The sequence below is a fragment of the Sarcophilus harrisii genome, chromosome 2 (genome assembly GCF_902635505.1).
Source record: "Sarcophilus harrisii chromosome 2, mSarHar1.11, whole genome shotgun sequence".
NCBI lineage: Eukaryota > Metazoa > Chordata > Mammalia > Dasyuromorphia > Dasyuridae > Sarcophilus > Sarcophilus harrisii.
In genome coordinates, this window is record NC_045427.1 from 213,200,910 (window position 1) to 213,227,040 (window position 26,131).

General features: G+C 33.7%; 1 protein-coding gene and 1 pseudogene across 2 annotated transcripts in view; both read right to left on the reverse strand.

Moving 5' to 3' along the window:
• BABAM2 (BRISC and BRCA1 A complex member 2) overlaps positions 1 to 26,131 on the reverse strand; it is a 490,988-nt gene that overhangs the window by 402,909 nt on the left and 61,948 nt on the right. For both annotated transcript variants that reach the window (XM_031951331.1, XM_031951330.1), the window contains exon 3: positions 24,556 to 24,632. In XM_031951331.1, the coding sequence (XP_031807191.1) occupies positions 24,556 to 24,632 (77 nt within the window). The remainder of the gene's footprint in view (positions 1 to 24,555; positions 24,633 to 26,131) is intronic.
• Positions 292 to 24,627, reverse strand: LOC105750274 (annotated as a pseudogene).

Below are 26,131 nucleotides of genomic sequence, written 5' to 3' on the forward strand. Positions count from 1 at the left end.
TTGACAATCTTCCTGGTGGCTCTCCTGCCTCCTGCACTCCTCCACTAAGATCAATGCTGATCCCAAGAGCCTTCAGAGAGCTAGTCCAGACACTACACACTAATAAGGAGTGGTGAACTGGTTCAATCATTCTGAAAAGCAGTTTGGAATTATGCTTAGAAAGTAATTTCAAAGAAGCCATGATAAAAAGAAAAATCCTTAAAATATTTAAATTAACATTTTTTGTAATACCAAAAAACTAAAAGCGAAGTAAATGCTTATCAACTTGGAAATAGGAAAAAAATATAACATGTTAACATAATAGAATTATTTTTTTTTATTCAACTTTTATTCAAGATCATATACAAAAGGGTTCCAGATCCAAGAGGCTTTAATCCTCTTTCTTTTCCTCCTCTTCATCCTGGTTGAATTGGAAATACCATAATTCATAACTCTCTTTGCTGCTGGCCATCACTGGGAGCCAATCCCAAAAATTGTTCTTCTTTAAGTATTTCTTTATCAGGTATTTCAAGTACCATTTTAGAAAATGGCACCTCTGACATCATGGTTATCTTACTCTTGCTTCTCTCAACTCTACCACCGAGGTCACTAGCCTTTACATTCACTTTGATTCATTCTTGTAAAAAACTGCTCAAAACTAGCAGCATCCATAATCCCATATTCCACAGGATAGATAAAATCCAGGGTAAATTTGAGGACTTGCTTCCTTTTTTTGCCACCCTTCATCACAGATTTCTTCACAGATATCACAGTGATCAAGAAGCCAGAAACGTAATAGAATATTATGCTAAAGAAATGATAAATAATGATGACTATGTTTGGACAGAAAGAAGACAGAAAAGAATGTACCTTCCTCTCTTCTTTGCAGAGATTGGATCTGAGTGGTGAGTAAACAGTCAATGGATATAGATTAGTGAACATACTTCCATTCAGAGTTGGGTTGACACATTGGTTAGTTCTGCTGGATTTTTTATATTATGAAGAATTGTTCTCTAATAGCAGGATACTACTGGCGGGAAGAATATGCTGGGAAATGAAGATGACAGGGAAACAAAAGATTATTAACTTTTTCTAAAAGAACAAAAACTAAAGTAGAAAATCTTGAGAGGTGGGAAAGAGAGGAAGTGAAAGTGAAGAAGTGGCATAAATTAAATAAAGGCAATAACATGTTTCCTTAGGTTCACCTGGAGAAGATAATATGGGATACAAATTTTCTAGTCTCCAGATGTTACTCTAAAATTTTATCAAAAGAAAGGGTAGCAAGACAAAAGAGAAAAGGGAATGGCCCATTGATAACTAAATAAAGGAAAAAAAAAAAAATATCTAGCTAGTGGATAGTATTGCCAAAAAAAAAAATCTAGTTAGTGGATAGTATCGCTATAACTATCTTTACTATCTCTACTATGAATGTATGTTTGAAGAAGTTTCATGTGTAGTTACAAAACAAAAATCAAAGAATTGCAAAATATTAGAAGAGGAGCAGTTAGGTGGCTCAAGTGACAGAGTACCTAGCCTAGAATCAGAAAGATTCAGCTTCTTGAGTTCCAATCTGACCACAGACATTTTACGAGCTATGTGATCCAGGGTGTCATTTTACCCTGTTTGGTTCAGTTTCCTCAACTATAAAATGATCAGAAAAGGAAATGGCAAACCACACCAATAACTCTGCCAGAAAAATTCCAAATACAATGATAAAGAACCAGACACAACTAAAATACAACTGATCAATTAGAGCTAGAAGAATCCATATCCATCATATAAAGCAAAATCTAATTTTCAGATGAAGAAACTGAGACCCAGAGAGTTTTTTAGTAGCTTGGGCCACAGTTATAGTTAGTTCTTGGCAGAGCCAGAAAGAGCTCTCTGATCAAATGAGATATTTGTGAAATGATAATAATAAGTGCCTGGAACATAGTAAATGCTATATAAATGCTTATTCCTTGTTGTTTCCTCTTTCCTTCTTATGGCTCCCCACACAATGTCTTTTCTACTATATCATGATAAATCAATCAGAAGTTATTAAGCACCTCTTCGTACCTCCTGGGCACTGTTCTCTTCCATGGATCATTACAGGGCACACAGCTTTTGATTCAGGGACAAAAATCATCATTCTAAGAAAAAAACTTGGGGAAAGGAGGGAAAACTCTAGATTTTTAAAAGTTAAAAGTACTCAAAGATCACTTGATCAGTATTAAAACTTTTTTTTTTGGGGGGGGGCATTATGGTCCCTCCTGGCAATCCAGTGAAATCAGTAGACTTCCCAGAATAAGGATTTTAAAGATATAAAAGAAAATGCAAAGGATTACAAATGCAAAGGATTATATTGAACAAGTATAAAAAATAAAAAAGGTTTTTAGGTTTACAGGTCCAGGTTAAGATCCCTAATCTAGTCCAATTCTCCTAACCCTAATATATCAAAGAGTACTTTCTGTACTCTTTGTATCTGTATCAATCAGTACTTTCTGCTGAATGACTTTAGTGACTGGGAACTGGCCATCTTATAAGGTCCACTTTACTGTTGAATTACTTTAGTTATTAAAAATATTTTTTCTGCCTCCCTAAAATTCTGTTTCTCCAAGTTCTTTCCTCACACTTATTTAAATATATGAAAACAATGACCATATTTCCTCTTACTCTTTTCTTCTCTGGTTTAAATACCTTCATTTGCTTCACTCACTCAACATAAAACATAATTTCCAGAAAATTAAGCCACATGATTCTTATTTATAAATATCAGGGGAACCAATTATATTAATAAAACGTTAATATGTAGTGCTCTGCTTAATTGAAGAGTGATGTATAATGAAGCTTCAAATACTATATAACAGGTTTAAACTAAACCTTTAACCTGATATTTTCTAGATACTGCTTTGAGTACTTAAACTGAACACATTCTAAAGTTATGTGCTATGAATTAGCATCATTTTATTGATCAATAAATATTCTCAAGCAGAAATTTCCCATCCTGATAATTTTCATAGGCATATGCAAAAACGGCTTCATTAGTTCAATTTATTAAAATTCATTTTTAATGACTACAATGTACCTGACACCACAAAAAGAGACTGACCTTTCTCAACCTTTTTGTTTTTGGCTGTGTTTTTTAGAAGCAGATTGAAATAAGTATAATTTTGAAAAGGAATTTTACAATAGAATATTGAAAAATTGAAGTAAATTATGTGGAAGCCTAGAAATAATTGCTCACATTTCTATGATTATGCACATTATAATTATCAAGTATTTTACATACATTACTCCATTTGATCCTTGTGGTAGTTCTGTAAGGTAGAAATTTCAAAACTCTAACAGATCTATTATCTCACAGACGTGGGTACCCCCTTTAACATCATAGATTATAGCTTAAACTTCGGTTTCTTATCCTGTGCTCCTATAAATCCTCCCCGATATAATGGCAGATTTCTTCTAGGTTTCTTAACATTGAAAGAGTACCACTGCATGATACACTCTTTCTCTATTCTCTCACGATTAAGCTATATAATAAACATTGTCTTTTTTTTTTTTTTTTTTTTACCAATCAGGTAATCTGAATGTTATCTTCATTTTTAATATAAATCATGATAGCTAGATGATACTGGCTTTTATTATCTATAGCCACCATCTTTTTATCTGTCTAATGTCTTCTAGAAGATTCACAGCCTTGGTTCCTCAAAGAATTCCATGCTTTGGCGTCATCTATCATTACTCAAAAAATGATGATGTTACAAAAAGTTATTTCAACTTTAAGAAGAATTAAGGATACTTAAAAGTATTACAATATCCCAAATGCAATTCAGGCCACTTTTGTATCCTGTTCAATAATACATCCAAGTAAGTGTCCATCTGCTGGATCTTTCAAGATATATATTAGTAGAGAAGTTCTACAAGTTCCCAATTCAACTACTCATCCTAGTCTGCACAATAGCAATTTTTCATGTGCAGAGAGTTAAGCCTAATTCTTGTGAGAGAAGTCTTCCTTTAGGAGATTCTACAATTTTCTATGGATTGATGAAACTAGCACAATGTTTATGAAAAAACAAAAGCATCTGGAGTACCTCACAAATAGAATTATCTAGGAAAAAAATATCTATAAAGAATATTCTTTCTGATCAGAAAAGAGGGGAAAGGACTCACATGCACAAAAATGTTTGTAGCAGTCCTTTGTGTATTGGCTTAGAATTGGAAATTGAGTGAATGCCCATCAACTGGGGAATGGCTGAATAAGTTATGGTACAGAATTGTGATGAAATATTATTGTTCTATAAGAAATTATGAGCAAGCTAATTTCAGAAAAGCCTAGAAAGACTTACATGAACTGAGTGAAGCAAGGAGAACTAAGAGAATACTATACACATTACAACAAGATTATGTGATGATCAACTCTAATGAACTTGGCTCTTAGCAATGCAGTGATTAAAGACAATTCTAATAAATTTGGTATGGAAAATGCCATCTGCATTCAGTGAGAGAATTATGGAGACTGAATATGGATCAAAGCATAGTATTTTCACTTTGTTTTTTTTTGTTTTGTTTTGTTTTCTTTCTCATTTTTTCCCCTTTCGTCTGATTTTTCTTGCACAACATGACAAATATGAAAATATGTTTTCAAGAATTGTACATATTTAACCTATATCGGATTACTTGTTGTCTTCCATTTGGCTTCTGACTTGGACATGATAATGGAAAGCACCTTTAGCAAGTACTTGATTCATTTTTTTATGCTTCATTGAATACTAAAAAAATCAGTTCAAATGGAGTTATTTGTATCTACCAATGTACAGAAAACTCTGCAAGTGAACAAACTGAGCTTTATTTTTTTTATAATTTGAAATTTAAGAGTCCACCTACAATTTTGCCAGATGGCCTTTGTTATGATTCATTAGTGCAAGCCACTGGAGGAGGCACCTGAAATGATAATGCTAAATCTCCCCAGAAATTCAGGGACATTTCTCAAATTAGGTATAGAAATAAATGTGCCAAGTGTACTCCATTTAATTAGCTGAGGACAAGCCAAGATATTGCCATCAATTTAAAAAGTTTCCACTCTCACCTCCAAACTGTGAACTGTAAACTGTAAAATTCCACCTCTAAATCTTTTTCTACTGAAGGTCCCCTGATAAGGACAGAACTCTGGCTCCAGTAACCCTTCTACATCCCCAGCAGAAATGGTTATAATATGGAAAAAAGAACTCATGTTCTGTTCTAGAGAAGTCTCTGGCCTTCCTGCCTTTTGTATAGCTCTATCTTTGCCCTCAGCATAATCAGAGTCCCAGTGGTGGCAGTCCCCACTTGGGGAGTGGTAGTACAGGCCCACCATAGTAAGTCAGAGTCAAGATTCACTGAAACCAACAACACTGTCCCTGGAGAAACCTGATGGTAGCAAGGTATCCAGTCCTGGCACCAGAAGTAGAGGCTAACTCTAGGAGCACAGGGCAAAGGGACAGAACAGCAGACTCCAGCGGCACTGAATGGGAGCTACCTCAATTCAGGAACCAAAGCTAGAAAGATGAGTAAATCAAAGAGGAAATTGACAACTATAAAAAATTACTTATTATACATATTGTACTATATGTATATCTAGTGATATGCCCAAGTTTGGCCTAAAATAGATTTGTCCTGAGTATTACATGAATGCCTAGAAGAAATGAAGCAAAAAATAAATGAAAAAAAGCTTTGGAAGAAATAACAAAAGGAAGAGAAATACCTTAAAACTGGTAAATCTTAAGTTTATATAAGAGACCCCCTAAAACCAGAATTGAAGAAACAAAAAGCAATGACTCCATAGGATAGGTTGCTGTGACAATCCTTCATTTTCAAAGAGGACCATGACATCAGAGAGGGGATGCCATGACATGCAAATGTATTGGATTTAAGTGTACAAGGTCACCTGCCTCACTTTTCCTTCCAGAGCCAGCTAGGTCCACTAGCCAGATAAAGATCAGGATAAGTGGAGATGGCCCTTTTTAAGCTAAAATCTCCAACAGATCTCAGTCTGACTTAGGTCACACCCATTTAAGCTAGGGAGCAATTGAGGCACAGAATCTCCCATTTCACCTAGTCAAAAAAAAAAAAAAATCTAAATAAATAAATATGGAGGGGAAGACCCTCAGGGTTTCTGGCCAAAGCAGAAATAATTGCTAGTTACATTCAGAATACAACCAAAAGACTGAAGAAAATTTAAGATATACAGCATCAAAAACAACTGACCTAGAAAATAAGTCAAAGAGAAATAATTTCCTTCTCCAGCTCATTTTACAGATGAAGAAACTGAGTAAAATCAGTGTTAGGTGATTTGCTGAGAGTCATACAGCTAGCTAAGTATCTGAAATCAGATTTGAACTCAGGAAGATGAGTTTTCATGACTTTAGATTCAATATTCTTTCTACCATTTTGTGCCACTTATCTTCCTTTGCACCTATAAACTGCCATCTTAAGAGGGTATAAAGAGGTAGTATGGTCTAAGAAAGCTTAAAGGTAGGAAGGGGCCAAGAAATTAAAGAATATAACTTTAACAATTAATAGATTAGTAGATCAAATACCAAATTATATATACAATAAAGAAATCAAGTCAACATGCATTTGTTAAATCTTTACTCTTTGACAGGCACTAAGTTAATTACTGCCCTCTCCTCCCATGCAATCAAGAAAATCTGAATAAAAATTTGTGGACCTCCCTTAGAATCAGAGAAGTCTGATTTTTTTTTTTTTTACTTCTTTTACAGTACTTACTATAAAATTTAAGTTATTATATAATACTATACATATATTTTATGCATTTCTGAGTTTCTAAAGTTTTCCTGTGTCATCTGTTGGCCTTTTCATATTGCTTGCAATTTCCTCAAAACTTCTCAAAAATTCCCATTTAATTTCTTATCCTACCCAAGATATACTGAAACCACAATAGGGAATTGTCATGATGTGGCAGGGACAATACAAGAAAAAAGAAAGATAGTCCCTAACTTCAAGGAGCCTACATTCTGATAGAAGACAATACCCAAAGTCACTAGAAATGGGGGTTAAGAGGTTGAGAGAAAGAAGGAAAGAGAAGGGGATAACAGTTCTCAGTGTGAGATTGACAAAGTCCCACAAATGAATTGGTCTGGATCCTTCTTCAAAATGGAAGTTCCATGCAGAATGGAAGAAGGAAAGAGGAGGGGAGCAGGAAAAAAGCAACTGAAGAATGGCAGCAAAGTCTGAAAAATGAATTCTTAAGTTGTTACTCCATAAATACTTTTATTCAAGAAAATTTTAACAATGGGAAAATATAGCAAACCTTTTGCAATGAGCCTAAAAGGAATTTTTTCCTTTAGGGAAAAATTTATCTTTAAATATGATCATTAAACAAAAGAGGGCAAGAAAAATGAAGAATACAATTTTTTCAAAAACCTAGAAAAGTTAAACTTTTAGAAATCAAAACAAAAACTGCAATTTTGAAAGTCAAAAATTAAATAAAATTAAAAAGGGAATGAAGAGAAATTAAGTACTGATACAGATAGAGAGGAAGGTGGAGAAGGAAAGGAAAAAGGATAGGGGAAGGGGAGAATGAGAGGGAGAGATGGGGGAGAGGGAGAGAGAGAGAGAAAGAGAGAGACCGAGAGACCCCCCTCTAATCCTCAGTTTCTCCACTGTAAAAAGAGTGTTGAACCATATGATATGCTAAGATTAATATCTATGATTCTTGAAAGTGTTACAGTCTCTTTAACTGGAAACAACATTCACTGAAAATTCAGTAAGTACAAAATAGAAAGAGATCAAGAAGCTGCAAAAAAAATAATTAATATCAGAGTAGTACACTATTTGATTACTTAAAATTTTAGCTGACAAAAGCCAAAAGGAAACAAAAAGATATCGCCATCCAAGAAATTACATTCAAAAGAACAGAAACAATTCATATATAATTTTCTGTAAGCAAAGTATCCATACATACCAAAGTCTTCAGGAAGAAAAGAAAATATTCAACATACAGCAATGGAGGTCAGTGATAATAGCAGAAAAAAAAATAAAACCAACATTTGAGAAAGTTGGGAGAGCAGGGAATCAGATACAAAATTGGTAATTTGAATCTCATTATGACATAGTTCATTTCTAAACAAATTTTACTATTCCACAAGTCAAATATATACTCTGAAACAAAACAACTACCTAAAGTAAAATAATATAATAAGTGTGGTTAGTCTGTCATTAATTTTTCCTTTTCCCCCAGCAAGATTATTTTATTGTACACAAAAAACTTGTGTTCATTAAAAAAAAAAAAAAAAAACATTAAACAAAAGGTTTTTTAACAACAAAGGAGCTATGTTATCCCACTAGATGGGATTCTAAAACAAGCAGGATTCCCAGACATTAAAGGCTACACTTAGACAAGTTCATAATCCTTCAGAGAGATGGCTAAATTGACTTGCGTGTGGCTGGCAGCCAGATTGCTAGATGCAACAGAAACAAACGTGATATTTATAGAATGAACTGTCATTCAGTCAACAACACTTAAATGAATTCTCACTGTGAGCAAAAGCACTTTAGAGAGAACAAAACTGAAACATAGATCTGTTGACCCATCATTTGACAAACTTCAAGTGTGTCTGATATCTTTAATCACCATCAGAAACAACTTTCTGACGATTGAAAATTCTAAAGAAAAACCTCTGGTATAAATATTCACTGCAATCCAGTAACAGAGGCCTCCTTGCTACTCTCAAACAAGATAATCCAACTCTTAACTCCAGGCATTTTTAACAACTTCCCCTAAGCACAGAATGCTCTCCCTATTCCACTCTACCTCCTGGCTTCCTTAAAGAACCAGATAAAATCTTATCTTCTACTACAAGTCTTTCCCAATCCCTTTTAATTTTAGTGCCTTCTCCCTGTTATTTCCTATTTATTCTGCAAATAACTTATTCGCATATATTTGTGTGCTTATATGTCTTTCCAGTTAAACTGTAAGGAACTGGAGGACAACTTCTATATTTTTGCCTTTCTTCATATCCTTAGTATTTAGTACAGTACCTGGTACATAATCAGTACTTTAAAAAATGTTTATTGACATACTGGAAAAATATACATTCAGAAAGCTGTAAAGGACTCTAGATGCTTCTTTCGGGTAGAAATCACTTCAAATATTATTTCTGTATGTATAGTTATAGAAAACCCCTTCTCTAAGAAGGTTAAGTAACTTTCTAAGAGACAGCAGTCCAGTAATGCAATGATAAACTAACTAGCTCCTTTCTGCTTTGAATCGCAAAAGAATTAAGAAGAATTAACTTTTTTTTTTTTTTTTTTTCAGGGAAGGGGTAAGGAGCCAGAACTCAGAAACTGATGCTGTAAGCAAAGATGAACACTGGTTATCTACACTGCCCACCTCTGGGGAAAAAAAAATTCATTTGTATTTGATTGTACATATGCACTTGCTTGGTAAAAGGTTTTCCCTTACAGATATAAAATAAATATAAAATCTTACAGATATAAAAACAGCATCAAAAGCAAATACTCAGATACTTATTGAGTATCAATTAATTACATGCACAGTCCTGTAATGAGAATCTAAAAAGACAAAAGGACAGATTCTCTGACCCCCAAGGACTCATAATTTAATTGAGGAAGCAGGATATAAAATGATAAATAAAATTAGGATATTATGCTAAGAAACAAATGAGTTGCTTAACTAATCAGTGCTACAATTTGGAGGAAGAAAAGATAAGAGCAGTACAGGAAGACTCCATGAAAGTAGTGAGACTTAACTTGGACTTTGAAGAAAAGTAAAGGCTTAAACAAACAGAAGAGAGGGAAGAAGGTACTTCAGATAGAGAAGCTGCTAAACAAATTCTAGGTGTTCGAATACATGCCATATTTAAGGAAAAATTAATAAGCAGAGCCACTTTGCTATAACAACAACAATGATAATAATAATGCTTTCTCATTTGAGTTTCATAAAAACACAAGATATTGGACAATAGATATTACCATCTTTGTTTTATAGATGAAGAAATTAAGGCTCAGAAGACAAGTGACTCTCCCACAATTAAGCAGCTAATATCAGAGACAGGATTTGAACCCAAGTCCTCTTGAATCTATCTATGATGCCATACTGCCTCTCTAAATGTTATAGTGAGAAAGCTGCCAAAAAATAAAATAGGACAAACGATGGGCATAGCAAAAAGAAAGGACACAAGTTTCTGATCAGTTTAAAAAGAGAAAAGGAAAAATGTAGGACTCCTTCAGGAAATGTGGGCAGAGCCATTATTTGTATTAAGGTGTCAAATAAAAGAGATCTACACAAACAGTGCTGGGTGAGGCAGAAAAATGGGAAATGAAAAGTTCTCAATTAGAATTCCCTCTCCTCACACTTCAATAAAATAATGGAGTCATTAGACATGTTGTTGTGGCAATTAGTCATAAAAAAAATAAAAAACTGAGAATTAAGGATCTCAGTTTTACAGCAAGAGTAGAAGGCAAGTGTTCTAGTGACTTGCTAAGGTTAAATGAGATGTCACATGGGAACAAGGATTCGTATCTAGGTTCTTAAATTTGCTCCCAGCATGACTATAACCATTTCACTCCTCTGGCCTTCAGTTTCCTCATTTAAACAGTGAAGAGGCTGGCTTGAATGAATTCTAAGGTCTCTTCCAACTTTCCAGCTATAACCTAGGATCCTAAAACATAGGTGGCTTCTGTGACGAAGGAAAATGGAAGGCATGGTACCTTTATATTCCAGACTAGTAAGGGAAAAAAAAAATTTACAAAATCTCTGAGGAAGAAGAGATTTGATTTCATAAGATGCCTAGTCAAACCCACCCATGAAAAAGAAAATCTCTACCACATGCCAAACAAGTGATCATCCAAACTCTTCCAGATGGCCTCCAAAGAAAGGAAATAAATCTACCACCTCCAAAGGCATCTAATACACTCTTGAATAGCTCTTGATATTAGGAAGTTTCTTCCAAACACTGAACCTCCAAGACCAAACAGAATGAATCCTAATCCCTCTTCCATATAACTTCCCTTCAAATACTTGAAGATAATTATTCTATCCCTCTTTTATCTTCATATCCTTCAACTGATACTCATATGGTATAATCTCAAGAGTATTATAATTAACCTCTCCTGGACATTCTCTAATATATTTATCTGAAAATGTAACATTCACAATGGAACACAATTCTCTCTAGCCTAATCAAAGCAAATTACAGTGGGATTATCACTTCCCCAGTTTTGAACACTATATGTCTCTCAATTCAATCTAAATTATATTAACTTTCTTGGCTGTCAGATCACTAAAACCTCCATTTCTGCCCCCAACAATCTATTATCTAACCACATAAGAAAATCCAAAATATTTGTCTTGATTTTGGGACTTAATCCTCTCCTGCGTTTGGCTGCCTCAACTCTAGTTATGCTCTTTACTGAATATATAGGAAATATATAACTCTCCATGCCTCATCATGCATAGTATATCATGCCTAGTGCAATCATCTCTCTGCCAGTCAATCCCTGGTCTCTGTACTGTGACATTAGTGAAGGAAAATCAAACAAATATCTCTGGGCAAAAAAATCTATTCTCTCTCTAAAAAAGTTATGGCTTCATATAACTGCATTATGGCAGAGATGGATCCCAGTTAATTCCCACATAATTAGAAAGGGTGAAGAACTGATGAAGCTAAGTATGCCAAATCAGAAAGGTCGCTTTTCCACTTAACAATCACCACCTTCTTCCTTATGATTTATGCCTGAAAATCACTGCATAAAAACTTCAGTAATATACATGGTTATATTCTTCCCTCACTGGCATCACAACCATGTTCCCACCACTAAGCATCTCATTATCAACCTTGGGTCTTCCTTTATGTAATATATAATGTGCCAAAATAAAAGTCTAATATTCAACACATTTTAATTAAATCTAATCTATGTTGTACAATTATTGCAATAAATTGTAATAGCCATCTGTGGGGAAGATGTTCCCCAAGGTTACCACATTTCTACTTTAATCACGTTTTTCTTCCCTGGGAAGAATAATGTCTAGACCAGATCAGATCAGAAACTTGATGAACTAGATCTAAAAGCAGCCTTTATTTAGTCCAGTCACCTCATTTCATATATTATAAAATTAAAGTCCAGATGGGTTCAGTGATCATGTCACAAAACTAAGTGTCAAATCCCAGATACAAATCCGCATCTTCTGTGTTCACAACAGGCATATTTTTCAATAAAGTAGATGCTCACTAATTAAAAAGCAACAAGGTGGCACACTGGGTGGAGCACTGGAACTGGAATTAGCAAGACATGAGTCCAAATCAGACATTAATTTGTCTGACCCTGAGTAGGTGACTTTAGGTCTATCTACTTCAGTATCCTCATCTGCTAAATGAAGATAATAAATACTCAATCCATGGACTATCATGAAAATAAAATGAGATAATATTTGTAAAATAAATTGTAAACTTTAAAGCACTATGTAATTACTAATTATTATTACTGTCATGGCACCAGTTCTTCTCATTACTTCCTCCACTTTCTGAAGGATGAAATTATCATTAAAGCAAGTCAAAAAATATATTAGTTACTCTCTTTTTAAGGGATAAAAAAAGCTTTAGGAAACATCTTAAAGTCTTCATTAATATTGTAGCATGCCCCTATGCCCAATTTGTGGCCTCTTTTTTGTACTCTTCATCATCTCCAAGTATTCCAGTAGCTATCACTTCTAATTATCCCTAAACCCACATTATCTCTACAATGCTTCCCTGCTCTGATTCTTGGATTTCTTCATTTGAGTTTAACTTCTTAATATATATTCATGTTATCTGTGTGTTTATATGTGAGTTATATGTGCATGCATGTGTATGCATATATATACATATATATATAAAGTGAGATACACATACACATATAAATATATGTGAGTATGCATATATACATACTCTCTACAGCTATCTATCAATAGGGGAATGTGTGTGTATGAAAGAAAATAGTGGACTTTGAGACAGAAAAATAAAATTGAAAAAACCTATTTTCAAAGAACTTTTATTTTATTTAAGGAGACAACATTTATACAGATAAATACAAGTAAATATACAAATAAAAAAATAAAAATAAATTTGAGAGGAAGTAGTAAGAGCAAGAAAATTGAAATCAATCTAATTATTTGCCACTTTACTAATAAAATATAATAACAGTGATTCTAAACTACTGTCTATCTTCTCTAGCATTAGCTAAGAAGCAGTGTTTGTTTGTTTTTGTTTTTTTACCTAAAATCGTGCAGGATTTGGGGACAGGTTTTTTTTTTTCTGAAGCTGACCTTTGAATTAACTGAATTTAAAAGTAGCTCCATGTGAGGAAATTCCCTCAATCAGTACAAATCAGAACCAGCACTAAAAATATTTAGTCTTAAAGAGTTACATGAGGGTACTGTGAGGTTAACTGTCCAATTAATGAAAATCTTGTAGGAGGCTCTTGGCCCTGCTAATATACTTTATAACACTGTCCTTCGCTGGTGCCAGTGGGATTATCCAGTAACTGACTGTCCAAGTGAAAAAGTGGCAAAATTAAAACTATCTTGTTTGTTGGCACAAGACTTCATTCTCTCTGCCATGATCCTACTGAATATCACAAATGATTCATAGACATTCTGAACTTATGGTAAGGAGAAAAATTAATATTTGACTTCATCAGATAATGAATCATACTCCTGGAAGTAAAAAAAAAAAAAAAAAAAATTCCTAATTGGCAGTCCTTATGGCATGAAATCAGCATTAACATTAAAAAACAATTTTAACACCATAAAAGTTGGCAAGAAGAAAATGAATGAGTAACGTGATTTTTTTTTATGTCTTATAAAGACCAATACACACTCTAAAAAGAATAAGAGCATTTGTCACTATCCCTTGGCTTATCCTCTGTATTTAATGCTACTATTTTAAATTACCTGTCCATCCTCCCACACAATCTTTACCATGTTGATTTTTCCACTTTGTACTCAGAGGTAAGTTTTACACATTTCAATGAGAAAATGGATTCCTGTTATACTTCACCTCCATATAATGGGTTTGTTTGAAAACAGGGTTTTTTACATGTTATATCAAGGAGCTGTTATGTCCCCTAAGAGCCAATGAAAACATTGTCAATGCTTTTCAATGCTGTTGTACTCCTACGAAGCAATCTGGCAATGGCCAGAAACCAAATCTTTAAAGCTGTCTTATGGTATTTAACATATGGCCACAAATTGCTCAATATTCAAAGAGGGTTAAATTCACCACTCATGCTGATGAAGAATGTTCTTACTTATTTAAATTCATTGGCAAACTGGCTTTTTTTGCAATTGAGAGTTTTAAACATAAGTATAAAGTATGACCTTCTGGTAGTAAAAAGTTTAACTTTGACATATACTAACCATATTGTCTTGGACTCCAATTATCATCAATAAACATGCCACCTATATGCTCATATGAAGTAGACACAAATTATTTACCCCCAATTTTTAAAGAAACCTTCAAAAAAAGAGAGGGAAAGATAACATTTTAGGAAAAGTCCAAACATAGAATCCATCCTTTTTTTTCCTTTTTCCATTCATACTTGTCACTCCTCTCAAACAACTAGTTATTCTAAGTAAGAAAATTTTAAATAGTAGGGGCACTACAACATAGGTTTCAGATATAATTCTGTAACTAATGAACCACGTAAATCTCAGGAAGTCATTGCTTCTTTCTAGAACTCAGTTTCCTCCTCTATATAATGAGGCAGTTGGACTAGATCACAAGATCAGAGAATTGTGAAAGTTAAAAACCATGTGGTCTTTAACACTTAACTCTGCCACAAGAGTATGTAGTCAATAGCTGTTAGTGGGGAAGGGAGGAATTATTGCTATTTTGTTCTTATAGATTTTTTTTTAAGTAAATAGCAAGAGAGAGTGATAGAAAAGACAAACCCTCCATTTAGGATAGATTATTTTTTTTCATGTTTATATGAAGGACATTTGGACTAAAAAAGCTGCTATTCCCCATATCTGGAATTCCTTCTCCTCTAATGCCTCAAAGAATCTTTCTCTTCCCTCAAGATGAATCCAAAACACCAACTTTCCTTCTCAGGCTCTGCTTCTGAATCAGTATCATGCCTCAAATGCTGTCTTACTCTGGAACTCCCATCAGCACTGGGGCCTCTTCCTTAAGAGGTCTTATCCAAAAACAGAATTCCTTTAACTTTTCCAACCTCTTCCACTCTTCAGGAATGGAAATATCTCCCCAGGAGTTCCATTCTGGGGAGGAGCACAGACTAGTCAAGTCTTATTTCCCTCCTGGCTCTGCTTCTGATTTTCCAAACTTTGATACTATACCCTACTTCTCCCCATCCTTTTCAGATCTCTTTTATGTAATGTCTTCTATTAGAATGTAAGCTCCTTGAGGGCAAAAACTGCCATACTTTTATGCCAGTATTTGTACCAACAACAACTTAGACTAGTGTCCATTACCTAGTAAATACTTAATTTATATTTCCTAATTTGCCTTCTATATTAAGCCTTTCCTGAAGTTAACAAATGTGAATATTCTCTCATACCACCTGGTATTTAACTACTTTATATGTATTATTTCCTAGATATCCATGTCTTTGTTGTTTCCCCCATTAAAATATAAATTTCTTATGAGTAGAAACCATTTCATTCACTGTATTTCTCTCATACCACCTAGAATAATTCTTGGAACATAGGCACTTAATAAATACTTGTTGATTAACTGATTTTTGTTTTCAATTTAATTAAACTTTCTACTTTGAAAGAAATATTGTACTTCTTCCAACCATATAAGTAACCAGAAATTTTTTTTATCCTTCTTCAAGAGTTTTTAATCTCTTGTAATATATTTGATAAATCAAATCTCTCAAACTTAGTTTTGCATTGACACTGAATTGCTGATTTTGTTGTATTTTTTAAATTATCTTGACACCATGTATAGCGTTAATCTTTCAGCTTTCACTTTTCAATTGTTATGGGTAGCCATAATTTTTTATCTACTTTTGTTTTGTATTCCATTCCACATGTTTCTTTTTCAATGCCATTAATTGAAGAATATGATGTTCAAGTTTGCTCCTGTGAATGCCATAAATACTGTTAGAATCTTCCAGTGACTTTGTGAAAGTCTTCAATAGCTTTCTCAAGCAACTTCTTCATGGTGGCTTGTACAGCTGCAGCATACACTGTTCTATTCAGGTCCGTTAAACTATTAAGGATTGTAGCAGGATGATCAGCTTTTTAAATATCTCTACTTTGTGCTATAATTGGTCTATCAGTTGGATTCCTGCCATAAAACTTTAAAAAGATTTTTTAAAATTTCATTCTACGTATGTCCATCTTCTCCCTCCATTATACATAGACTATATTTTAGCCATCCACTTCTTTTTTTATTATGTTGCAAATTAGAGGTTGTGTTTGGCATAGATTTTCCAATCACCTAAGATTCTTCAGCTTTTCCTTGCCTTGTAAAATTTCTTTTTGTTTAATTTTATCTGATAATAAGATAGAAATTGTTTTTTACAATTGTCCTGAACTCAGATAAAACCTTATTATTTAAGCTGAGGATATCAATAATAAAAAGCAGTTCAATTAAGTAAGCACTTAATCAACACTTTTTGATTGATTCCAAATAGAAGCAAGAGAAGAGATGAAGAAGTAGAAAGGAGACGTAGTTTACTGTATTGCCAGGATATCTAAAAAAACCCCAGAATGTTTCAATGGAAGCTTTTAAGAATACCAAGTCACAAACTGTTTAAACATGTAAATATTATATGGGAAATGTATACTATATGTTAGCTTAAGCTAAAAAAAAAAAAAAAAAAGATTGGCTGACTAAGGTAAAAAAAATAATGTTATAGATGAGATGGAGAGGAAGAATAGACACAGAGGCATTAGAGGGAGGAGGAAGGCTCGTAGTTCTGAAAATCTACTTATACTAGGAATGGATTCAAAGGGCAACATTGTGTGTGTGTGTGTGTGTGTGTGTGTGTGTGTGTGTGTGTACAATGAAGGATATAGCATCCTCCAAAATCTATAAAGAAATAAGGAGGAAAGGATAGGTGGATGAAGAAGCAAAGGGAGAGAGAAGATGACAAGGGAGGTAGCCTTGGGTGGGGGAAGGTTAAGTAATAGTAAGCTAAGTTATGGAGCAAAATTTAATGGAATAGTCAGTAAAGATAGGAAAGACATATGTGTGTGTGAGGTGTGTGCATATGTATGTATATATCTATATATGCATGTATACATAAAAATATCCTTTCTTAATTGTACTTTCCGTGGGGGGTGGGGAGAGGCGATAAAAGGGAAATATGTGTGTATGTGTGTGTGTGTGTGTGTGTGTGTGTGTGTGTGTACGTACACACATATGTAAATATAAATATATCCTTTCTTAATTATATGCCTTCTTGAGGTGGGGAGGGGAGATGAAAAGAGGCAAAAAAGAATAAAATAAAAAAGATGTATAACAGAGAACAAAAGAACAATTTACAAAGAAGCAAAGAAAAGATGGACATTCATGAATATAATTTCTTCTACTGATATATAAACTTTCTTAAATTGGTATTTGTTGTTATATATTTTAAATCCTCCCTGATCTGCTGGGCACATGATATTGTTCTCTTTTCTTTTGTTTAATTTTGTTTTGTACTGTTTTTCTGTTTTTCTTTTTTCTTACTCTGTTTCTTCAAATAAAATAAATGTGGATTAAAAAAAAAAAAAAAGATAGTCACTCTGTATATGCAGACATCAATAGGTTATGACCTTCATTGTTGGATAGAGTACCCAAGACAATGAAATCATAGATCCATCAAAGTTTTAAGGAGCCAGCTTTATCCATGTTTCCGTCACAGAAACATCCTGAAAAACTAAAGCACTGATAATAGAATAAGGTTTCAAAGTTACAGGTAGTTCTAAATTGACAAGTATATGAAGGTTGTGATTCCAAGATAGTAATATTCTATTTCTACAAGGAATAATGAACAAAACCTACTATAGTTAAAGGATTTTAATACACTTGTTTAGTTCCATATTTCAATACACAATATAACTATGAATATGAGTATTCTCTCTAGTGGCAGAAGTCATAAACTATTCAAGACTTCTTGTCAATGTCTTGTTAGAAATTTTCTACTGAGGTAAGTAGGCTAATATGCTGGGAACCTTCCTGTATCCTTGCAATCACCTAAGTACCAGCTAAACATATGGGCTGTTCCTCTGTTACATCTCACTCTTGACCTATCCCTCTACCATTCTGAACCCATGTTCTCTTCCATCTCTTTGGTAATAGTATCTATATTCTTTTTCACATGCCATTCTGTGCCAGGAAGTTCAATTAGAAAGCTACTGCAATAGTATAAGAAACAAATAATGAAGGCCTGAGCTAAAATGGTGGCTGTTGAGTAGAAAGAAATATAATAGAGTTATTGCAGAAAAAGAATTTAACTTAGTAATTGATTGATATATAAGATGAATGAAAAGTCAAGGGTAACTAACATTCAGCTTTCAGACCTGGATGAATGGATATACTTGTGATATCCTCAATAGTAATGGGAAAAAATAAGAAGAGGGGAAGATTTGGAGGGTAAAGATAATAAATTCAGTTTGGGATACACTGAATTTGAAATGACTACAGAATATCCAATTTGAAATATTTAATGGGCAGCTGGTGATGCATGGCTGGATATCAGAGGAGAATCTAGCTTTATAATTATATTTCTATAAATCATCTGTAGAATAACTATGATTTAACCCCTAAGAGGTGATAGACTACAGACACAAACAAGACAAAGATCAGGACAGAGCCTTGCGGGATACTCCCAGTTAGCAGGTAGGGCATGGATAAAGATCTGACCAAAAAAAAAAAAGACTTAGGGGAAGCAGGAAGACAGAGAGGAGGAAAAAAAGGATAATATTGTAGGGATAAATAGATACTAACTGCCAAAATTTGGATCAGATGATAAACTTCACTGACTGAACCTTAAAGGTGATTCTGATTAATGTTGATAGAAAGTTTAAAAATAATGATAAGCAATAAGGAATATTTTAGCACTCTGACACCATAACCAGTGAGGGTATGAAAAAAAAGTACAGCTAGTACTGGAAAGCACAACCAAGAATAAAGTGTTATCTAGGATTTATCAAGCCTCAGTGAGTAGTAGAGGTAAAACAAAGGGGAAAAAAGAAGAAATACTGTGAAGTAAAATAAAGTTTGTTACCTGTGGAGCATGAGTTGCAGAAGACACAATAAAACAGGTAGGCAGATCTGGAATGGGGGACATGGTAAAGGTGGGGTAGAGGGAAATTCACATGGTGGTTAGAAATGATGTGGGGATGGATATAAGGGAATAGATAACTGAAAGGTTCAAAGCTTACCTGATAGATTTTACTATCATTTTCAATTACCCTACCTGCAATGTTACTTCCCCCTAGGAGGGATCCTGAAACCTATCCTTCATCAGGCAAAAGCAGTTGCCACCAGATTCAAGGTATGACAGATAATATTGTGGTCTTAAGAGTTATCTAGGTAGTGGTGGTAGTAGTAGTAGTAATAGTAGTAGTAGTAGTAGTAGTAGACGACATGGTGACTTAACTAACTTAAATCAAAGTGTCCTCAGTGATGATCCTTATTAACTGTAACTATCCATTATAGATAAGGTAAATCTCTTTGACCAATACTGAATGACAAATGTGTGTCTCATTTTGTTCAAATATCAAACCTACATATAAGGTTACTGGCTTGAGTCAAGTTCACACCAGAACAAATATAGCCTTTCTTACAGATTGGAAAAAAATTAATTCAACTGAAATGGGTGCCAGGACTTTAAAAGAAGATGAGCCTAGACTAGATTTCATGAGCTAGACTGACTAGACTGGCTTTGGTAATGCCTCTAGAGATGGAAGTAGCTTACTGAGAGGTATTTTCTACTTCTGGTAAATTAGAGAGCAAACTGTGATCTCTGGCCAGTCAGCAAGGAGAGATATGAATATCCTCTACAACTTTAAGGACTTCAACTTCATGATAATTTGAGTAAACCATTTTGGGTCTTCCAATTTTAGTGAGTCTTTAAGCCTAGGAATTTAAACCTTTTCCAAGTTTTACTAGATTTCTTCCGAACTGAGTTTACCTTCAAAGCAGCCTAAAGGGACTGAATATGAGAAAACAGATTTGTCCCTCATTAGAAAAAGGGAAAATGAAGGGGGAAAAAAAAACTAGTCATTTGCAGATTTTGCCATTTCTAATGCTTCTTCTGCTACTTATTGGTCATTCTTGGAGTTGTGAACAGATTCAACCATTCTAATAAGAATTGAGAACTTTGCCCAAAGGACTATAAAACAATACATACCTTTTGATCCAGCAGTGCCATTACTGGGTCTATATCCCAAAGAGATCATTAAAAAAAAAAAAAAGAAAAGGACCCACATGTACAAAAATGTTTGTAGCAGATCTTTTTGTGGTGGCAAAGAGTTGGAAAATGAGGGGATGCCTGTCAACTGGGGAATAGCTGAATAAGTTATGGTATATGAAAGTAATGGATGTTATTGTTTTATAAAAATAATAAATAGGCTGATTTTAGAAAAACCTGGAAAGATTTACATGAATTGATGGTGAGTGAAGCAAACAGAACCAGGAAAACACTCTACACAGCAACAACAAATTGTATGATGATCAATTATTATATATTTGGTTTTACTCAGCAATTCAGTGCTCCTAGGCAATCCCAATAAACTTTCGATGGAAAATGCCATTCCCATCTTCAGAGAGAACTATGGAGACTGAATGTGGACCAACACATACTATTTTTTTTCACCCTTTTTGGCCCTTCTGGTTTTTTTGTCTTTCATGGTTTTTCCCTTTTGTTCTTATTTTTGTTTTCCATCATGATATGAGAAATATGTAAAAATTGAATATATATGTATAACCTAAAAAATAAACAAACAACTAAATAAAAAGAGCTAAAAAGAAAAGGAAGGAAAAGAAATTTGGGTGTTAAGTGGAACGGTTATCTCTGGTTTCACAAATGTCAAATCTTTTTTTGCCACTGACTAAGCTCAACTTAAGAAAATACCATATTTAAGAGTGAAAGAGAATCACCTTTTTTGGATTAACATAATCTATTTTGTACTTTCATTTCTTAAACTATGTTAAGCAATCTGAAATTGTTTTCCTTAAAATATAAAAGCATTTTTCTTGAATACATGAAATATTTGTTGCTTGAAAATGAACTTCTGACGTTTGACCATCATATTTCTTGGTGAAGTAAATTTGAGCATTTTAATTTCAGTGTACTATAGATTCTATTCATCATTACTTTCTTTGCCTTTTTTTTTCTTATCATTATTCATGATTTTTTGGAATAATATTTTTAAATAGCACTTTAGTGTTTTTAAAGTACTTTTATATAACAATTTTTTGAGGTTGATTGGTTGTTGTCCTTTGTGTTCAAAGAGGACCAAAATGACATCACTATGTTGAGGACAAAGTATAATATGAACAACTGTGGCAGATCAGATCAATATTAGCTCAGAAGGTTCTATCTATATCAAGCACAAGTACTCCTTATGAATATTTGGAGTGAAGATGTCTATCAGTTTACACATCTCATGTTTCTTTTGAGTTAATGCATTCTGCTTTGCTGACAGAGCATATCACCTTCTTGAATGTGAGCGCATCATGCTGGGTGATCCTCTGCCAGCATCTCCTATGTCTCACAATGTACAAAATTGATTCCAAAGTTCTTCTAAAGGACTCTGACGTGGTGCTGGTATACTGTCCTGGTTTCATAGGCGTAAAACAATGACTCTGTAAATTTTCAGTTTGATAAGCAATCTAATACTGCTCCCTCTCCCATATTACCTTTGGAGCCTCCCAAACACTGAACTAGCTCTGGCAATGTGTGCATCAACTTCATTATCTATATGGACATCTCTAGAAAATATTATGTATGTATATACTGACATTTAATACATTGTGTCATTGTAAGAAGAGAAAGAGAAAGAATGTAAAAAGGTGACGGGCAACACAGAGTGCTAGACTAGTCACAGACTTAGCCTCTTCAAGCTAAATATTCACATTCAACAAAAGTAGTCCCAAGGCAAAACTACTATCATAGGACTTGATCTTGATGTCAATAGATTATAACACTTCTTGTGTGAACAGTTTTTTGCTAACTTAGAAGAAAAGCTGAGCCATATACAATTGGTGACCTTCGTGGAACTCTCTGAAGTAACTACCTCAAGGTACTGCTTGTTGGTAGTGAATATGTACTATTGTTGATAGTTAGGTTCACCCTAAAATTAATTTCACCAAGGGTCACACAGCTATTGAACATGAGAAATGGAGTCTGAATAAAGATTTCCTCATTAAGAGTAGAATTCTATCTAATATGGTATACTTCCTCTGGATTATATGAAGACCTATAATTCTTAATGTACCTCTTTATGTTCAAGGTCAGTTTCTTCATTCACAAAAACAACAAGTTGGACTAAGTGGCTTATAAAATCCTTTGCATCAGTTCTAGCACTCTATGATTCTTTGTAAGAGAGTAAAAAGTGGTTTAAATCCAAAGGAAAAAAATTCCTGGTAAAATATATCACACAACAAATGGATTATATTTCATATGACTATTTCTAACAAAAATGATGATTTTCTTAAGAAAGATTTGCTACTAGTTACAAAATAATATATCTGATGTATTATGAATTCTAAGAAACTATTACAGTATCTTGAAATATCAATACAAAGAAATCCTAAAAAATGTTTTCATTCCAAGAAGCATAAAAATACCCAAAAGTATAAAAACTGGAATTACCACTAAAAGAGAAAATGCCTAATGTATAAAAAAAGACTTACTAATTTCTTTTCAAAAAGCCTTTTTTAGAACACTTGCTAAATCTGAGGTGACCTGCCTCTCTAATTAGATGCTAAAAATAGCATGTATGCTGGAGAATAAAGATTTTCAAAGCTTATAAAAATGTAAAAACTAAAATGGATGACAACCAAGATAAATCAAGATGCTACCTAACATAATATCTAGTAGCATAATACAAATATTAAACTAAGATGACGACTAACTTCTTACTATACTGAATTTTTTTATATCATTCATTTATCCTTTCACTCAAAAATAAGTGTCTATTATATGCAGTGTACTATGCTAAGCACTGGTAAGACAAAATGATAAAGTAATAAGACAAGGGTTATCTTATAAGTACTGAAGGCTAAGGAGGCTTTAAGATTAAGAAGAAACCACTTCCAAATGGGTGGCCTAAGAAGCCTTCAAGGAGCAGTCAAATCTTGCTTTCTAGTTTATTAATAAAAATAACTGAAATTTATAATAGTGTTTAAGGTTTGTCAAGTACTTGATAAATATCTAATCTGAGTCTCAAAACTTTGCAGTGGTGGTGTTATTGCCATTTTACAGAAGGAGAAACTGAGGCTGAATAGTTAAGTGCCTTGTCTATATTCACACAGCTAGTAAGCATCATTGGAGAACTCAAAATAAGTCTTTCTGATTCCAAATTGAGAACAACAGATTTACACTTTACTATCAATATTTAAACTAACCTCAGACAATTTTATGTGGAATATGTTTATAATTATGCTTTAGAATTGTACCATTCAGATCATTATTTTATGGGGAAACAATGCCAAAAACACCTATCTCTTCACAATAAGGAGTGACAACACTTCCAAGTTCTTCTACAAAATATGGTCTTAATGATATTACACTTCCTGGGTTTGAATTGCTAATACTAGGGCCTCAAAAGACATTTTAAGGGAAGCATCAGAACATAGAACACAAATCGAAGAGCCTTGGGAGTAAGGGAAGAGAAAAAGAGGCCCTAAAAAGAAGAGGCTCCAGAAGTTGTGACTTCCATAGGAGTAGAAGAGCTTTTGCGAAAGTAGCTTCCATTGGAAAGTATAGGAAATGAAGAGAGGAAAAATAGCAACTGAAACAGAACAGCAAGAGGACAACAGTTGGGAAAAATGAGATTAATAAATATTTACTGACTGACAGATTTGATAGGGAAAGGAAGACAGATCAAATGCCAAGTCATTTATAAGTCAGGTATTCATAAATGGCTACATTATTGGTGCCTCTAATTAGTAATATATGAATGGAAGTAACAGTTTCCTGTTGCTATGAAGAAAAAAAGATTTACTTCCTTGTTCTTCTAATCGCATTTTAATACCTGTCACTCTTTTTACTATGGGTAAAACCAGACATGGCAGAGAGAAGAGATGTTTTAATCAAGCCATAACCATAACAGGAATCTGGGAAAACATGTCACAAAGAAATAAATGCAAAGCAGTATCACTTTTAAGTGTACATGGAAATGTCATTTGAGATAAAGTATAGTATTTGATGTTTCTCTAAAAAAATAAGCAGGGGCAGCCAGGTGGCACAGTGGTTAGAACACCAACCCTGAAGTCAGGAGGACCTGAGTTCAAATCTGGTCTCAGATACTTAACACAACCTAGCTGTGTGACCTTAGGCAAATCACTTAGTCGAAATTGCCTCAGCCAAAAAAAGAAAAAAAAAAAAAGGCAGCATTTATTTACTTACATTTTAATGTTTCTCCAGCATATGGTATATGCAATTTAAATCGATCACAACTAGGTCCAGGAGTCAAGGAGGTACACCTTGAAAAAGAAAAAAAAAACAATTAACCAAAATGTATTTTACATACAGATGAAATGATTATTGCAATGGTTATTCCCCTTTCTTCCTGCCAGAAAGATGATTGCTCAAAATGAGAGATAGAGAAATAGAGAGAGAGAGAAAGAGAGAGAGGGAGGGAGGGAGGGAGGAAGGGAAGGAGGGAAGGAGGGTGGGGTGGAGTCGGAAAAGGGGGAAAAAGGGGAATACATATTCTGGCATTGCCAGTGTGGGAATTTGTCTTGCAGAAATACACATTACACACACACACACACACACACACACACACACACACTCATACTTATACACTCACACACACACACTCTCTCATTCATGATGAGTAATTTCTTTTCCCTTTTTTTCAAAAGGGGAAAAAATGTGAACTGTGGAAAGGAAAGATTATAAATGCATGTACATATATTTTTAAAGGTTTGTTAATAAGGAAGGTAGAGATAATCTTGAAGTAAAAACCTCAGTGGCTTTGAAACAGAAAGGTTTACAACTATAGCAAAATAATCAAGCCTTCCAAATAGTAACATCAAGAGCCAAATCTCAACTTTAACTACTAATAATAAGCATGTAATTCAAAATAATTTCCATTCTTTGAAATCCAAAAATATACCACAAAAATAAAAGAACACGTTTAAAGATAAATGTATATTCAGATTTTTTACAGTCAGTCTATAAGTATAAAATAAGCTAATTTTAAATTTATCATACAGCTTTCTTTCCATGTAAATGCAAAACTTCTCAAACTGGCATATCATAATTTAAGTTTGAAAAGAACAATAAACTAAGCTTCATTTTAATATAAAACTAAAATATCCAATCTAGTATCTTAAGCATACAAGACTCAATTAAGATTTTTTTTAACTTTTTACCTTACAAAAAGATAATCACAAGTATAGATGTGTTACTCAAAAGAAGCATCTTTGATTATCTCATAAATTATGACTGTCATCAGACTAACAACATAATAAATAAAAATGACACTATAAAGAAGAGAAATTGTGCATTTTGATTTAATGAAAAATGTTTTTAATTTTGCTCAACAATTTTTATAGTATCTCTCACAAATACATAATGAAACAAATAGGAGAGAGTGTAACTTAACAGGGTGACACAGAGGGGAAAAGAATTGCAAAGAAAGACTAGAGAATGGCAGTTGCCAGGAAAGAAAAAAGAAGTACTCTCTAAGGCAGTGTGAAGAAGGGAAAAGGGGCCACAGAGAAAAAGCAAAGTGTCTAGAATATTCATCTAGAAAACACTGATACTGTGGACTGCAGATGCCAAAAAAAATTTCTACAAGCTTAATAAATTACTTGAAATATGACTATAAAATAAGGAGGCATTTATCCGTACAAACAAATACATCCAAATGACTGTGAAGCCCTTTAATCTAGACATCTTAGGTGGTAATAAGCAATCACTCTTCAAAGTTGAATGAATAACAAAAGAGCCACATAGGATATTAATACAAATC